At 39.9% G+C, this 17,850-nt stretch overlaps 1 protein-coding gene across 50 annotated transcripts in view; it reads left to right on the plus strand.

Annotated features, from left to right (window-relative positions):
- The window catches only part of DOCK10 (dedicator of cytokinesis 10), a 247,285-nt gene that overhangs the window by 183,782 nt on the left and 45,653 nt on the right, over positions 1-17,850 (plus strand). For 29 of the 50 annotated variants that reach the window (XM_043523117.1, XM_043523120.1, XM_043523123.1 and 26 more), the window contains 13 exons: positions 2,012-2,108; positions 4,009-4,053; positions 4,598-4,773; positions 4,890-5,006; positions 6,323-6,434; positions 7,264-7,385; positions 7,473-7,587; positions 8,300-8,366; positions 9,120-9,167; positions 10,044-10,145; positions 13,362-13,486; positions 15,327-15,439; positions 16,691-16,828. In XM_043523117.1, the coding sequence (XP_043379052.1) occupies positions 2,012-2,108; positions 4,009-4,053; positions 4,598-4,773; positions 4,890-5,006; positions 6,323-6,434; positions 7,264-7,385; positions 7,473-7,587; positions 8,300-8,366; positions 9,120-9,167; positions 10,044-10,145; positions 13,362-13,486; positions 15,327-15,439; positions 16,691-16,828 (1,377 nt within the window). The remainder of the gene's footprint in view (positions 1-2,011; positions 2,109-4,008; positions 4,054-4,597; positions 4,774-4,889; positions 5,007-6,322; positions 6,435-7,263; positions 7,386-7,472; positions 7,588-8,299; positions 8,367-9,119; positions 9,168-10,043; positions 10,146-13,361; positions 13,487-15,326; positions 15,440-16,690; positions 16,829-17,850) is intronic. The other 21 variants (XM_043523127.1, XM_043523139.1, XM_043523129.1 and 18 more) reach the window with 3 other exon arrangements.

Here is a 17,850-nt window from a genome sequence, read left to right on the forward strand (position 1 = left end):
AGCATAGCTTCCTTTCCAAATAGTCTGCCAGTAGAAAGTAGAGTCAATGAGGAGCCAAGACAGATGTGCCAATGTAACAGACTTGACGCCAATGAAAAAGAATATGCATAAAATGAGTTATAAAGATTCTTATGACTTTGAGGAAATACCAAAATATCCTCAGTGTCTTGGCTTGTCTTGCTTTGTAACTAAAGAGCAAAACAAGAGCCAGTCATTCAGTTTTGAAGCAAAGTTAAGCTTTCATTGGCTTGCGTACTTTGGTTTTTAACTGCTTGTTTACTTACAGAAAAATTTGCTGATCCCAGTCTTCTAGAAAGTTGAACTGTACATGTAGCCATTTGAAGAAATAATACATGTGGTTTTGTCAGTACATAACATTGTACCAAGTAAATTTGTTCTAGGTTTAGATGAAACTCAACGGTTTCATCTAAACCGTTCCCTTTGAACTGATCCATTGAAAATTTCAATATTTTGACGTTTGTTTTATCCTGAATTGGGGCCAAAATATTAAAAAAAAATTGGATTCAGAAATATTGTAATGTTGCATTTTAACGTTTATTTGTGTTCCTCTGAGCTGCCGTGGTGCATCACTGGAGTTTTAGTTCAGGTGCCTCATGCCCCCATTCTGTTTTATCAGCCCAGTTCTGTGGCTGATTGACCATGACCATGGTGCATCATGGAGATACGATCATTCCAATGGAAGGTTCCTTACCAGCTCGACTCAACAGGTCCTGAAAAGTTCAGATAAGCCACAAAAGGTTTCCAGGTTTTTTGGTCTAGACCCTTTTCTGTGCTTGTGGCATCCTAGCTCTACTGCCCAGCAGAAATTAAAAGACTGCACTTGTGACATGGATCCTTTCCACCCTTTAAAAAGGGGCAAGATTTGGGCCTTTACAGATACATGCAGATACTGGGACGTTTGATGTGGTATCTGCTTATTGTTGCTCTGATGAATTGGTCCTACTGCATCCTGGGAAGCAGTTTCTTATGAGTTAGAACACTGTTCTGGGAAGAGGAAATGAATCTAAATACTCCTTGTAGGACCTTGGGCAAGACAGTTTCCCATCTATAAAATGGGAATAGTTATTTCACATGGGAGTTGCAAAGCTTAATTCATTAACAGTTGCAAAGCACTTGGAGCTTTTGGATAGGAAAGTGCTATAGAAAGGCAAAATATTGTTGCTAAACAGTATTCATTCTTATTAAAATGCTCTGATACATGCACACACACAGCAACATGGGAATTAGTTTTTCTCTTTGTTATAGTTTGTATAGTTCCCTTTGTATAAACTTTGTTATACTTTCAATGCTCATTAAAACACTTTAATGAGCAGCCCTCCCATTACCAATTGGAAGTAATGACTGGAGTTGATGATGTGTATTATCAAAAGCAGTATGGGCTAGATCCAAAGCCCAATGAAATCAATGAAAAGACTTACCACTGACTTCAGCTGACCTTTGGGTCAGGCCTGATACTACCGAAGCATGGTACTCAGTTCATAAAAAGAGTGAGGAGGAAAGGAAACACACAAAATCATTGTAATGTTGTTGTTTTTTAGTGAGCACAGAGTGCTGGGTCAGTGAATGATACAGACTATTGAAATGATTGCTACAGCCCTGAATTATGTGAAGTGGAGGTGATACATCATACCTACTAAGAGTTTAAGTAACAGCATATGCCATCCAAGGGAGCCAGTGTGGGGTCTTAAAGTGACAGCTGCTTTAAATGTGTCATTTAGTTAAAGTCATACAGAATCAGTGTGAAATTAAATTTCAGGAATCCATAAAAAAAAGCAAGCATGGTTATGACAAATGCCTTTAATAACATTTGGGGGAGGGGGAACCAAGTTTTTTATCTTATTCTGTACTATAGCGTTACATAACAGACCATTAGTTTTCAGTGGCTGATGTGAATGATTTTGAGGTAGAGAGAAATATTAATGTAATTTTTAACCTTGTTTCCTGTTGTCATTAAAGTCCATACCAATTATTTAATATTGTGGTGTTTCAGATTTTACATCAGTACAAATTTGACTTTCTTCAAGAAGTTTGTCACCATGAACACTTTATTCCTCTGTGCCTGCCCATACGATCTGCAAACATTCCAGGTAATAACTCACCTTACATAATGGCTTGTGAAATGTATTAATTGTCATATATTTTTCAGGCCAATTAGTATGGGTAGTACTATAGACTCTCCAAGAATAACATCTAGACATTAGATATGAAAGTAGAGAATAGGATATAGATGTGATGTTAACAAGGGGTAATATAGATCTCCCAGTGTGAACGTCTGTTTATTTCTGAGACAAGGTGGGTGAGGTGATATCTTTTATAGGACCAACTGCTGTTGGTGACAAGAGACAAGCTTTCGGGCTACACAGAGCTCTTCTCCAGGTCTTTCTTTATTTCTGTTCATCCCAAATATGCCTGCAAATCCAGTTATAAAGTGGGTCATTTAATGGAAATTTTGGTTTAGTGACCTAGGGTGCTTGCAGAGAGAGAAGTACTAAAACTGAAAATCTGTTGAGAGATGGGAACCGCAAGACGAGACATCTGAAACTGGGAGGAGGTTTGAGAGCAGGTGCAATGGAAAAGAAGGAAGTTAAAGCTGTGAAGGAGGATGGAAGTTGTATCTTCTTCAGCTGGGGGTTAGTGAGGTTCCATAAGCAGTAACTCGGGGAGTTGGAAGGCTCTTCTGCTCCTGTTCATCTGGTGAATGTACATTCAAGCCATTGTGTCCCTAGTATCTATGAGCTGATTATCCTTGGGGAGGAGTAGATCCCCAACAACCTGTAGTTCTGAAATGTAGGTTTCACTGCCAATAGGCTGAGGATACTTGCTCTCCAAAGCTAAACTCAGTGTATATGGTGTTCCAAGTGTGGCCTCCTAGTTGTGGCCAGTACTACTCTTCCCCCCCCTCCCCTTTACTGAACTCTCTTATAGACATGTATACTGACAACTGTGAGTCACCTTCAGGTCACAAATAAAGTGCCTTTTAAGGCAGAAGAGGCCTTATGATGCACTGTCTAATCTCCATGTCTTTTATGCATCCTTAGCCATTTCTGCAAAACAGAGTAAGAGAGGAGCATCTTCCCACCCCCCTTTACATCTGGAACAAATTCTTTAGTCTTGGTTTTGTGGTTAAAGGGCATGATTGAGCAGTTTTGCTGTTGACTTTAATGAAACCTGGATTTCACCCGAGGCTCTATTCCCAGTCATCCTGTTTGACCTGGGGCAAGTCACTTAGGGTTTGATCCTGCAGGGTGCTGAGCATGAGTGTAACTCCCATGGAAGGCAGGAGCTACTTGGTACCTCCATGAGTATTTTCCTCTCTCTGTGTTAATTTCCTCATCAGCAAAAGGATAATGTAGTACTTCCCTCACAGAGCTGTGGTGAAGCTAAATGCATTTCTGTTGGTAAACTGTTGGGAGACTTTAACATAGCAGGCTTTACAGGAGGGTAAAGTGTTAATTATTCATTATTACTGCATTAATATTTTACTAGGAGAGGAGTGATATTTCAGTCACATTTTGTTGAATTGCACCCAGCCAAAGTCACTTTTGCCAATGTATATCTTGTGGATCAAACACCGTGATTTCTGGTTTCTACATTATTCTGCAAGACTTTGTTATCCAAAGCTATTGGCTGGGGTAACTTGGCAAATGTGAAGTGTGAAAATCTCACCTGCGTATAGAGAGGACTCTTGTTAAAAAAAAACTGAAATGTATCTCATAGTTACCTATTCTACTATTCCAAACTGAATTTAAAAAAAACCCTATGTTTATCATGCATCCATTATAAACAAAATAGACAATTATCCAAGGTCTTACTCTAAAGCACAATAGTAACCTTTCAGTTGAATCTGATGGGCTTTGGATTAAGCATCAAAAGAGAGAAAGAAAATCAAATATACTTTTCACACATCATCATAATGTCATAAATTTGATTTAGTAAAAATGCATGATTCCTGCTTTTTCTCTTCTTTTTTATTCATGATAAATCAAGACTCTGTGACATCTTCAGAATCAACACAGGAATATCACGCATCAGGTAAGAGCCTAATTTCTTACAGTGCTACACGTGGAGTGTTAGCAGTGAATAGATAAAATTAGGCAAGAGGAGTTTTATTCCCAGCTCTATCACTGATCTGTGGTGTTACCTTGGGAGAGTCATTTAAATAATCTCACAATAGGATGTTTCCATCTCTGTATTTCAGTTTCTTCAGCTATAAAATGGGGATAATACTTGATGCTATGTGTTTGAAGGCTTATTCCATGTTTGATTGAACCTCAGATGGGAAGAACAATATGTGTAAATCATCATTCATTTATAAATTATACAAACTTGCATGATCTTAAGAAATATTTGTTATTGATGTTTGTTAATTTGTTCTGAAACTCACACATGAGCTAAACTGTATTTGGCCTTCTATGAAATCCTGTATGTGCCAGGTGTGTGGTTAGATGGGTCACTCCGACGTGAAACAATTTAATAAGCCTGCCTGGAGAATGTTTGTCAGAATCTTTATTTCTGGAATGTATGTTAACATAGTTCATTTAAAAATAAAATGAGATCCTTGTCTGTTCTGATCCAGATATTCCAGAATACACCCTGACCAATGAATTTTGCCATAAACATTTCTTAATTGGGTTGCTGCTTCGGGAGGTTGGCTATGCACTGCAAGAGGACCAGGATATTAGGCACTTAGCCTTGGCTGTGCTTAAAAACCTAATGGCAAAACATTCATTTGATGATCGATATGCAGATCAGGTAAGTGTGTTATTTATTCTTTCCACTGATATTTTCATGCAGTGAAATACATTTGAAGACTACTCGCTCCCCAGTTTACAATGATTTGTTTCTTTGAATTTTTTTCTCTTTCTTAGGATAAACAGGCACAAATAGCAAATCTGTACATGCCTCTCTATGGCATGCTTTTGGACAATCTCCCAAGGATTTACATGAAGGATATTTTTCTTTTCAATATAAATACATCCAATCAGGTAACTTAATGCAATTTTTCAGAACTTTAATATGAATCATTGCAGTTGTTGATATCCCTTACTTCCTCTAGCATTAACAAAAGGAGAGGCCACCCACAGTTATCAATGGAACTGAAGATTTTCAGACTAGAGTTCCAGAAACACAATCAAGAAGGGAGCGGACACATCTTGAGAACTATGGGAATGAAGAGTGAGATGAGGGTGGGGAAGGGAGAGATATTTGCAGGATATTTCATGTTGAGTTGGCCTTAGTGGCAGCTTTCCAAACAACACCCATGAGTTCAGGTTCATAAAAAGCAGTGTTGGTTTTGCATGCCTCTAGTGGTGATGCTGCTCTGGCTCCTGAGAAGCAGAAGACCTGGCAGGAAGTCTGTACCACTTCAGTACAGCCATGAGTCCTGAGCCTACATGAGCCTGTGCATGTGCTTAACATTATGCAGAGGAGTATTCCTTTGATGCCAGTGGGAACACTAACTTGCATAAGTTTAAACACATGCATAAATGTGAGCAGGATCAGGGTCTTGGCTGTCCATTAGCAGTTCAAGATCTGTTCTGTGGGAAACATACTAAAAAGATGTGATATGAAGCACTGAGAGAGAAGTCTGAGAGCTGCTTTTTTTAATCTTGGTTGATCTCTATTCAGCATTCGCTGACCAAATATCAGTGGCTGAGAAATGGTGTTGCCTCATCTCAGGTTAATCACAATGGACCAGATAGTGATCTCAGTTGCTCAGGTAGAAATCTGGAGTTAATTTCTTAGAATTTACACCTGATCTGTAGCACAGATCAGAATCTAGCTCAGCACTACTCTATAAATCACCTGGTAGGTGTATTGTTTAGAAGAATGCACTTGTAGTCTGCCTCTGCCCGTAAGGAGATTAGATGTGTTATTTATATGACCATATTCAATCTCCAAAAAATAGAAGCAAGTGTCTGCAGAAGCTATGGCCCTCCTCAGCTTCCAGCAAATGAACCTGTTTCACTTGATAATTGCTAGTAGTATTAAAATGCCCCTTTTTCTGACACTTAGGCAAGTGGTTTAAGAAGCATACACACTCTTAGACTTGATCTGTCATATGCAACTCTGCTTATGAGCAGGTTTCATATTGCACATCGTTACTCAATGTATTATGGTAAGCCTTGATCTCTTCTGGCTGCCTTGTGTAATCAGCTGAAAGTAGGTTTTTAAGCTCAGTGTCTAAGTGATCTGATCAGATGTACTGTAACTATAAAATTAATGAACAGTCTGAGTTTGAGTTCGTAAAAAGTGATATTATATAGCTGAGTTCTTGTTTCTGCCCACTTTTGAAATGCAGGGATCTAGGGATGACTTGAGCACTGCGGGAGGATTTCAGAGTCAAACAGCAATGAAATATGCAAACTCTGTGGATACATCTTTTTCCAAAGATGTCCTGAACTCTATAGCAGGTACTAAAGAAATGCTGACACACAAAAATCTCTGTGCGTGTTATTTCACCCCATTGTGCTTTCTGCTGAAAAGTATCTTGCATCGAGAATATCATCATTAGCCCGTTTATGTGATATACAGTGAAACAAGCGATCCTGTGTTTCTCCTCCTTTCCCATATTTTTGGATCCATTTTATTTTTCTTCTGAAGCTACCCTACTTTTCTTGGTTTTCTTATTGTACTGCCTCTCGTGATGATGCCAACCTTGCCTTTAGTGTTTTATTAATCCCTAATGTATTCTTGCAATTGCCTCATGCTTTAAAAATATTTACAGAGATTCTCCTGTAATTCTAAAACCTCATGGAATGGGGAGTTGCTACTTTCTTCACAATGTATGCTAGGTACATCAAAAAGTCATGCTCTGAAGAAGTCATTACATGCTGTATTGCAGGTGTGAATTTTTAATAAGGCAAGCATTTTTATATTTTCAAAATATAATGGAGGGGAAGAAACACAACTTACTTTGTTTACTTCATCTAAGGCCCATTTCTAAGCCCACTGAAGTCAGTGAGAGTCTTTCTACTGACTTCAGTGAGCTTTGGATCAGGCCTTCATAAAAAGTAATGGGTTTTTTTTAGTGCCATGAATAACAGCAAAAGTGTACCATTTTAGTTCAACTTGTTGCATGTTTTCAGTACCAAATGTAGTCACCAGTAGCTTCATGACAGGGGTTGACAGTTCAAAGCTGTCCATCCTATATACAACATATTTTTGGTTTTCCTTTATTACTGTTCGTTTTTGTACCCATACACATTATTTTAGCATGTTTGCCGTGACTTTTGATTACAGCCTTTTCATCAGTAGCTATCTCTGCAGCAAACCATGCTGACTCCAGAGCTTCCTTAGCAAGTCTTGAGTCTAACCCAAGTACCAGTGAAAAAAACAGTGAGAGAACTGACACCTGTGAAAAGGTACATGCATAAACACTTGAAAACAATTCTTAGAGTTAAAAAGTCTGTCTTGATACTCAGTAAGCCAGTGTGTTTCCAATTCTGCAGATTGTGAGACCTTTGTCTTTGATTGGATCAACTCTTCGCTTCGACAAGTTAGATCAGGCTGAAACTAGAAGCCTTCTTATGTGTTTCCTTCACATTATGAAAACAATTTCAGAAGGTAAAAAAAAAATCCCCAAAATGCACTTTTTTACTTGTAATATTATAAAATCCTTAGGGCCTCACTAACGTTATGTCTATGCTACACACTGCTTTCAGCGGCATGTGGGATACGCTGCAGTGACAAGCCGGCTGTGTCCACACTGTGGTGCACAGCTATGTGTATCGGTGAAAGGCTCTGGCAGGAGGGAGTCAACAGGGAAGGGCTCACACCCTGCTACCTCCCTGCTGCCAGAGCTTTTTGCCACTGCTGGAGTCTTCCCCTTCAGCGGGGAAAGGCTTCAGCAGCAGGGAGCTGCCATAGTTCTTCCCTGTGGCAGGAGCCTTTCCCCGGTTCCTCGCCTCTGCCAGAGCCTTTCCTTGCTGCTGGAGTCTTTTCCTGCGTAGTGGGACACTACAAGATTAAAAATTGCAGTGTAGAGGGAAGGCACAGTTTGGATGAGTAGAAAGCCATGTAGGGTATGTACTCAGGTACAGATCCACACCTGCAGGTGTATTCTACTCGCCTAAGCTGTGCCTCACTGTCTACATTGCTATTAAACCTGTGCTGGGGGGCTTCTCGAGCACATGCTCTACATGCAGCCAAAAGAAGCATGCAGTGTTAACTTAGTGTAAAGTCAAGGGAAAACTTCTTACAGTCTTCAGTGGGCTATGGATCTGGCCCTCAATTTCCAATAATTGCTGAATTCCTACATTTTGATGTCTGGTTCCAGATACATTGATTTCCTATTGGCAGAGAGCTCCATTCACAGAGATAACGGACTTTTTCAGCATTTTAGAGTAAGTTCACTCTCTGGTTTGTTTGCTGGTTTCTTAAATAATAATGTTCTCTAGCAGCTGCTGTAGTAATAGTATGTTTTACTCTCTGGGGTAAAATTCAGGCATGCTAATGATTAAAGACCATATCCTTATGTTGGTTATTTCCAGGGAAAGGATAGGAAACTCTTTGGGGTTTTTCTCACAGAACTTTGTATGAATTATTCTGTTTGGGGTTGAGATTCACTGCCCCTTCTCTTCCTCGTGGGAAAAGGAAGGTCTTTGCCTTCCCAAACCAGTGGATCTTGTGAAAAATCTATGGATTCCAGAGCTATTCACATTCCATGGGCCCTTGTCCTGACCCAATTTCCTCTGGCTCCTTCTGAGCACAACTCCTGTAGGCTCCCTGCTTAGAACAGAACCCCCTAACTAGCTCAGCTGTGAAAGATGAGTAAGATGGAACTGACTGGGTCACCATTTACTTAGCCACACAAGTTCCATAAGGTTGGTGGAGAAACTGTCCTCCTGCAGACATCCCCACAGGGTTTTCCCCCTGACCACGCAGGAATCCCAAACTCAGGGAGAAGAGATGGGCAATAGAGTGGAAGTGATAGTCTCCCCTTCGGTTTCCTGAATTCCGGGAGTTCTTGGATCATTTGCTAACAAAGTGGTGCATTTATCAGGGGGGTTCTTAAAAAGATCGAGACTCAGAATTTTTGAAAAATAGTATGGTGTCACTAAACAGAATCATTACAAAATGTACTTCGTGCTTTTCAGGGTTTGCCTGCAAAATTTCAGATATCTAGGAAAACGAAATATAGTAAGGTAATTTATTTTTTACTTATACGATGTAGAATGCATTGTTATTTTAAGTACTACAGTGGGGATTAACACGTAGATAAAAGTCATCAATGTACATCAATTTCATTCTGAAGGCATCGTTCTTAAATATGGTAGCTGACCTACAGCTACGGTAGCTGATGTACACTTTTTTTTTTAATCCCATGAATGTTTGAAGCTCAACTAATATAGCCATTTTCCTAGGCAACCAGGTGGATTACTTGTGATAGTGCATTAAGCTGTAGTAAAAAGAAAAGGAGTACTTGTGGCACCTTAGAGACTAACGTCCGATGAAGTGAGCTGTAGCTCACGAAAGCTTATGCTCAAATAAATTTGTTAGTCTCTAAGGTCCCACATGTCCTCCTTTTCTTTTTGTGGATACAGACTAACACGGCTGCTACTCTGTAAGCTGTAGTAGTTACACTACTTGTACCAATCTTGTTTTTGAGTGCAAATGCCGGAGAAGGACAAACAGATCCTTCTGTTTGTCACCATAGAACTGTGAGGGAATGGCACTATCGTGAATCGCTGAATGCTTCAAAAGCATTAGAAACTGAGTTTCCCCTGCCCCTAGTATTTTTCTCTGCCCATTATGCTGAAGAGCATGAGATCATTTTTCCAGCTGTCAAGCATGAAACGTGCACTTCTGTTTCACCATGTTACGATGCTTCAGTTTTCATTTCATGCAACAACAATGAACTTTGCTGTCTATCATAAGTTCAGTAGCAAAATGAAGAGTTGCTGTATTAACCAATTCATGCTTTGTGTTATGTTTTGCCAGGCACATATGTGTTTTTCACTGACATGACCTAATCAGGGGCACGTACCATAACAGAGTTAACGTTTATTTTCTCTTAACAGGAAAATAGCTGCTGCCTTTAAGTTTGCTCAGGCCACCCAGAATAATGGAACACTTAAAGGATCTAACTCATCTTGTCAGACATCTGGTATACTGTCGCAATGGTAATTATTAAGCTTTTAATATCTTAAACCAAATCCAGATCAAAATAGGTCTAAACACATGGTCTAAATCTCATTTACATCCACCTAAAGACCCCTTTGCAGTGCCACTTATTGGGTGGGTATGTTTGGCCCCCATCTGGTTACTTCCACATTTACATGTAGTATAGTCATTTATTATTGTGTCCATTTTGTAAGCTAGGTGTATGTTTCTTTTTCCTGGTCTTTTTTTCTCCAAATAATCAATCAATTGTACATTTTAAGCAGAATTTGGGTTCTATCCTATGTCATCTGAATAAACTGCAGAAATAAAATGAAGTAAAATGTGCATTGTAGTAATAGCCGTAATGCCCTCTTGAAGGGAAAATCAGTGTGTTTGTTTATAACACATACTCCCATAAAGAAAGGGAGTACTTGTGGCACCTTAGAGACTAACCAGTTTATTTGAGTGTAAGCTTTCATGAGCTACAGCTCACTTCATCGGATGCATTCATCGGATGCATTCAGCTGTAGCTCACAAAAGCTTATACTCAAATAAATTGGTTAGTCTCTAAGGTGCCACAAGTACTCCTTTTCTTTTTGCAAATACAGACTAACACGGCTGCTACTCTGAAACCTGACATACTCCCGTGTTACCAGGTGTTGATCCTGTTGGGGAAAGGTTAAGCAGGTTTTGTTGACTCTTCAAGACAGGTGACTTATCTCCTCATCTGAACATCAAGGAAGTGGGAGTGGCTTTCTAGATAAAGAAGATCAAGGGTATGGGCTGCATGGCCTGAGGTAGCAACCCTAAGAGCAGCCAAGCCAGGAGAGAAGGACTGAAGGGAGTGAATTTCTGATTCTCTGTGGTTTGTAGGCTTTGTCTAAGAGCAGGCTGAGAAAGGCTCTATTCACACTGCTCTGTGCTTTTCAGATAAAATTGTTTATCTATGCGCATCTGATTCAAACCCAATAATGCCCAACATCATAAGCCTGTATCGTGGCATGTGGCTGGAACAAATGAAACATGAGGAAAAGGAAACATTCCTTTTTCCCTCCTCCAGAATAAGCACTGATCTCATTTCACAGCTGGAACTGGCAAGGTGCCTTTGAATTAAAGCATGAAGAGGCCATTGTTTTGCTGCACGTTTACAGGAGAACCAGCATGGTGGAACAAAATTTTAAAACTACCACAAATGAGGCATGCTGCAGCTGTTTCAAACGACTGCTACAGTCTGCATCCTCCCAAAGCAGCATTTAGCCCTTTTGGCTATAAAAAATATTTGTAAGGATGGCAAAGACATATGTTAAGAGATAAATAAAATATTGTTACTTTTCAATGGCCCTTCTAACTTGCACTCTGCTTTTGAAAGTGTATGTTTATTTATTTACATTTGCTGACCAACAATATATTTTCTTGTGCATGTGGAGCCAGATTTTTAAAGTAACCCATGGTAAGATTTTCAAGTGCTCAACAGTTGGGGTCAGATTTTCAGCCAGCAGTTCCCATTGCAGCACTTAGAACCAGTTTTGCAGCATGTTGGGTAGCAAAAATTTGGCCACTGAAAGGGAGCTGAGCTCTTTTGAAAGTCTAAAAATATTTGTAATATAATCAAATAATTACCAACAGATCAGAGACATTTTTAGTTGAGCGGAAAGTACACATAAATGCTCAATTTATTGCTGAAACTGTTAGTGCCTTGGGTCCTGATTTTCTACCTTACATGTCCACGAGTAGAAGGGCCTCTTCTTGGGCAGGTTACTCTTGGTGGGAAAAGGTAAGGGCAAAGCCCACCCTTTGCCTGTATGTATTTGGAGGAGATGGGACTCCACTCTTTGGGAGAGCAGGACAGAAGGTGATGGAGGGGAGTGGAGCCACCATCTGTGGCATCCTGCTCCCTTGCCCACAATTCTGATGACCCCATCATACGCCGTGCAGCCAACTCTCCCCTCCCCTGCGAAAAGAGGGTTAGGGTATCAGAGCGGTCTGGGTAGCACAGCTAAAAGGCCAATATTTTTCACAGTCAGGGTAATTTACCATTGGAACTACTTGGATGTGGTAGATTCTCAGTCAGTTGAAGTCCTTAAAGATTGCACAAGACAAGATTGGTTGTCTTTCTAAATGACACACTCTAGCTCAGCCAGTAGTTATGGGGCTGATACAGGTAAATCTTCCTGGCCTGTGGTATGTAGGAAACTAGATTGTCATACTGGTACCTTCTGGCCTTAAAGTCTACTAAAGAAAGATCTCTTTCAGGGTCATGTTGAAATGGAAGCTGTGGGGAGTCAGGGTAGGAGTGCTGAGGTACAAGCACTCCACTTGGGTGGCTTTTGGCAGCTCTCCTGAGTGTTGTGGCTCTCAGGAGACTTGTGATTTTCAGGAAACAAGCCTCCTTCTCATTCTGTGGTAGGGCATGGGGTTGGAAACCATGGAGGAAGGTTGCGGGTAACCCTCTCTCCTCTCCTTCTGAAGGACTGATCATGCGCTAACTGTGCAAGTCAAAACTCATACAGATTCTAGGCCTGTATGCAGAAAATAAATTGTGCAGAGGACAAAATTTTCAAAACTGTGTACTTAAAGTTAGGCATCCATATTTAGGCACCTAAATAAAAGGGACCTGATTTTCAGACATGCTGTCAGTTTTCACTGAATTCACCAGTGGATGCAGGTTCCCCGTACTTTTGAAAATAAGGCCATTTTTATTTTGGAACCTATGTATGAATGGATGTGCCTGTATTTGATGCCCTTAGTTTTAAATGTCTTCTATTTAGCAAAATAGTCTATTGTATTCATTAGCAGAATACAAAAAAAGAATTTTTCTTTTTTGTGATCAATGTCCATTCTAAAATCATCAGTCCCCCATTATTTATTAATTGTGTTTAATACTTTGTGGTGTAAATAGTTTTTTCTGTATTCTAAACTAACAGAACTCAGCTCAGTTCCTCTTCCCCTAAGGGCTGTTGTGTAAACATTAGTCAGCTGTTTAAACCAATGCTTCTCCTAGTAATAAGCAAATGTTATTATGTCTCCTGTGATCTCAAGAAATCACAGAACATCTACTTGTGTTATATATGCCTTGCTGACTTTGTTCTTCCGCTATATTAACCTGAAATATTTTGCATCGGTTGGTCTCCCTTTGGGTCATTGAGAAATACTGCAGATAATTCTGAGAGACATGGAAAAACTATAGGGATATGATAACAACATTTAAACAAAAAATGGTGCTCTCTCAATTTCAGGATGCATTCTACTTCCAGTCATGATGGCCACAAACATCACAGATCTCAAACGTTACCAATAATCCGTGGCAAAAATGCATTTTCCAACCCCAAACTCTTGCAAATGATAGACAGCAGCATGGCAAGTAAGTATGAAGGAAATGAATCTACTTATCTGTCTGTCTCTCTATCTTAGCTTTCTCTATAGAGCACAGCACCATAATGTATAAGAGGCTGATTCAAAGCCCATTGAAGTCAATGAGAGTCTTTACATTGTTTTCAATGGGCTTTGCTGGCTGAAATGGAACTTCTATGAATATTAATAGTTGGACCATAGACCTGTAAAGAAAAAAAAAGCCAACACTTTCAAACATCAGAATCTGAAAATAGGTACTTAAACACATATTTTGAAAATGAAATTAGCAGCTTGCTTTTCAGAGGTGCTGACTTCCCACAGACTTCAGTGGATTCATACCACCCACTTTTTTGCCAGCTCATTAAGTTCCATGGTAATTTGCACCATCTGAGAACCTGCCCCTGGGAGTTTTGTACAGTCAGGTGTGCAACAGCTGAAATAGGATAATCGCTAGAGCTGATAAAAAATGGGGACTCTGTTTGCAAATATTTTCAGGAAAAAATTGTCCTGTTTTCCATCGAAAAATTTCAAAATTCTGAATGTTTCAACCATCTTTAATCATGACAAATAAAGCTCTTCAAAATAGAGTGTGGCTGTAACTGCTGCAAATTGTCATCTCCTTGTCATTTTCATATCCCGGTGCTTTAATCTGTAGGAAGCAGATTTTATGAAAATGGATGCCTCAGTATTTTACACAGCAATTTTCCTTTTAATCCCAAAATCAAGAGGTAATATTTTATGTGCTCATTAAGATGTAGTGTATATTGGACATTTAAAAAATAACAGGTATCCTTAAAGCATACCTACACATGTCTCTATTTAACAATAAGAATGGCATTCTTTGTCAGTGAGCAAATACAGTAATGTGACCTCTGAGAGTAGAGGCTTTAAAATGCTTTAAAATATAAATATCCATTTTTTTCCCCATCAGCATTGTAACTCACTGGAGTGAATTGTAGCATTAGAATATCATTCTAGAATTATAGCATTTACAGACAAGTCAAGCATTCGCTAATTCACCTATGGAACAAACATTGCCAGATTTTAGCAGTCATTGTATGCCTGTGTGAGGGGAAAAGGCTTAGGGATTCTTTCTTCTCCAATTGCCACCCCCACTGTGTTTTTGTGCTGTGGACAGCCAGAATTCTAGTGCTTGTACTCCCTGACTGCAAGGTGAGGCGGAGTTTTGGTTCCAGCAGTGTTAAGATACCCTAAACAGGTGAGGACAGTGTACCATTCCCTTTTTGCACAACTAACATCTAAAGGTGATGCTAAAATGAATGCACACTGCTCACTTATAAGTACTAATTATTATGTAAGAGTTCACTTTCCCCGTGTTCTCTGAAGGCAACCTGCATGCCCTTGTCCTTTACAGGTAGAGTGCATCCATCAGGTGCTAGTGGTTTCATGCCCTCTGCACACACAGCCTGATGTACCCTACAGTTAGCCCTTAACAGACCTAAAGGTTACAGATAGGCAGACCTGAAAAAGATATGTAACTAGTGGCAGACGGTGTGACAGAAAATGTCAAGTATACATTTGTTTATTGCACATAAATTTTTTCTGAGGGAGATGTGATGATAGGATATAATTCATGGTTCAAATCTCTTGTCAGGCTGAATGTAATCTGTGATGCGAAAAAGCAAACAAAGAAACAATATTCTGCAAAGTTGAAAAGTTGTTACAAAATTAACAAAATTGAAGCAAAGAACCCTCTTCCCCCCTTTAGCTAACATGCACACTCAGGAATGAATGTTTGTACTGACTTTGGAAGCAGTTCTTGATCTGATTGGAGGGTTATTTATCTTGATGCTCACTTTGTTGTTCTCTTCCCACTTCTTTTGCTGCAGGCGGCTCCAATGAAACAGACATTGTACACTACGCAGACACAGAGGCAAATATTGCCACAGAGGTTTGCCTCACCATTCTTGACCTACTGTGTCTTTTCACTCAGAACCACCAGGTATGTTCTGTTGTTGCAAATTCTGCTTGAAATGGTGTTATAGGTTTGAGCAAAAAGAGAATTTTTAAAAAGTTTCAAAATGCCTGTGAGCACATTACAAAGAAACAAATATAATGCCAAATCATTCCATTATTGAGGGGTTTTGGTGGGGTGAAGGAAAGGGAGTAGTAAGCCCTCATGTAGGTACTGGCCTAAAGTGTCCTGACTGAGCAGAAGAGCTAGGAAAAGGGATGACCCATGGAAACAGCATCACTTGCTACAGTGTGATGATAGTAATGCTTTGACTTCATATAAACCTGTCATTAAAAAATCTCAATACCTTTACAAAGGTGGGTAAGTATTACCACATTTTAAAAATGGAGACACTGAGGCACAGAGAAATTAAGGCCAAACTTTTCAAACTTGGGTGCCTAAAGCTTAGGCTGCTAACTTCTTAGTGAGGCACCTGAATAAAAGGGCTGGTCTACACTACTGCAGCAAGTTGACCCAAGTTATACTGCTTCAGTTACGTGAATAACATAACTGAAGTCGATGTAGCTTAGGTCGACTTACTGCCGTGTCTACACCAAGCTGTCTCAATGGGAGACACTCTCCCACCGACTTCCCTTACCCTTCTCAGAGAGGTGGAGTACACAAATTGATGGGAGAGCACTCTGCCATTGATTTAGCATGTCTTCACCAGACCTGCTAAATCAACACCTGCTGTATCGATTGCAGCAGTGCTAAGTGTAGACAAGGCCAAAGTCATCTGAATTTCAGAGATGCTGAAATAGCTTCTTCTGAAGTCAGCGGGAGTTGTGGATGCTCAGCAGCTCTTAAAATCAGGCCACTGATCAAGCCATTCATGCAATATGGATTTAGAAGTCTAACTGTAGGCATTTAAGTTAGAAAATGTTGACCTAAGTGACTTGCTCTAGGTCACACAGATAGAAAGTGGCAGCCATCAACAGAACCTAGTTCTCATGAGTCCCACTTCCCTGTCCTAAGTGCTATCTGTAGTAGTTTGTGGGAATGAGAAGGGAGAACAAACAGTGGAAAACAATGGTCCCATATTACTGTAGGTATGGAGAGACCACAGCCCATGGGGAATGCCTCATGTTGCTGGTAACCTCTAAGCTCTTGTAGGGCTGACATTAAAGATACCACCACATTTGGACACATTAGGACTTGGTGCAAAAAAAAACAAAGGAGCCATTTTCTGTTCCATTATTTTAAAAATATTACAATCCTGTTTGTGTGCTAACTTTTCAGAGACAACTCCAGCAATCTGATTGCCAGAATGCACTGATGAAAAAGGTCTTTGATACCTACCTGCTCTTTTTGCAAGTCAACCAGTCGGCAGTAGCCCTCAAGCATGTCTTTGCTGCCTTGCGGTTGTTTGTGAGCAAGGTAACTATACTTTTATTCCATTTGAAAGCTGTTGCATAAGATTGGCAGGGCGGAGCAACAAATCCAACCTGGTGGAGGATTTCACACTTTAAGGTGCTTTCTGTCTCTTCGTTTCATTGGTATTTAGGGATCGGTGTTGAAAAACACCCTCTGATTTACTATCTGCAGTTTTGTAGGTACAAATAATTATGGGAGCATTTTCTAACCTCTAGACACTGAACTACCTCGCTGTGCCTGGGAACCAGATCTAAAAGCTACAAAATCAGAGCTGGAGTTGAGGACCTTTCAAAAAAATAATCAGGGATTTGGCAGATGGATTATAGTGGTGGCTGAGGAGAAATGCTACTGTAATTTTGTAACATTAAACAAAATAGATCTGATTGTCCAGTCCCTTGCATGGAACACAGTAGTGGAGAAAAGTTTAAGCTACATGCCATTCTTCCAGAATGGTTGTAAATTGCAAAAAAAAGAAAAAAGAAATATGGTCATGCCTCTCCCAGCCACATAGCTTAAAGGCCAAAGGAATATAAGATAAACCAGCCACAGCCTGCTTTAAATTACACACCAGACTGCCAGGAGCCAGAGGAACATGTGCAGTGGCAGGAGAGTAAATATCTAACATCATTGGATCCATCCATCCCATTGCGTGCAGGGGTTGTGTTCTTTCTCCAAATGGCTGTAGGCATATTGATCTCAGTAGTGGCTCCTTTGGGGATAATAATCTCTGTAGCAATCTAGATCTGCGCCAAACGTGCTTATCTTCTCCCTCCTCTCATTCCTTCTGTTTTCTACTGTCTCCATCCTGTGATTAATAGCTCTCAGCAAACAGAGTCACTTGGACCTTTACATCCTATACTCTCTGCCTTCTAATGCTGTTCAGACTTGGCCACAAGAGGAACACTAGCTTAATGCGGCATAAAGCTATGGTAATCAATAGAGAGGAACGAAATTTTTCAGCAAAATGTTTTCTGGCAAAAATATCAGATTTGGCAACACTGAGATGTTTTATGAATTCATGCCAA

The sequence above is a fragment of the Chelonia mydas genome, chromosome 9 (assembly GCF_015237465.2).
Source record: "Chelonia mydas isolate rCheMyd1 chromosome 9, rCheMyd1.pri.v2, whole genome shotgun sequence".
Lineage (NCBI taxonomy): Eukaryota > Metazoa > Chordata > Testudines > Cheloniidae > Chelonia > Chelonia mydas.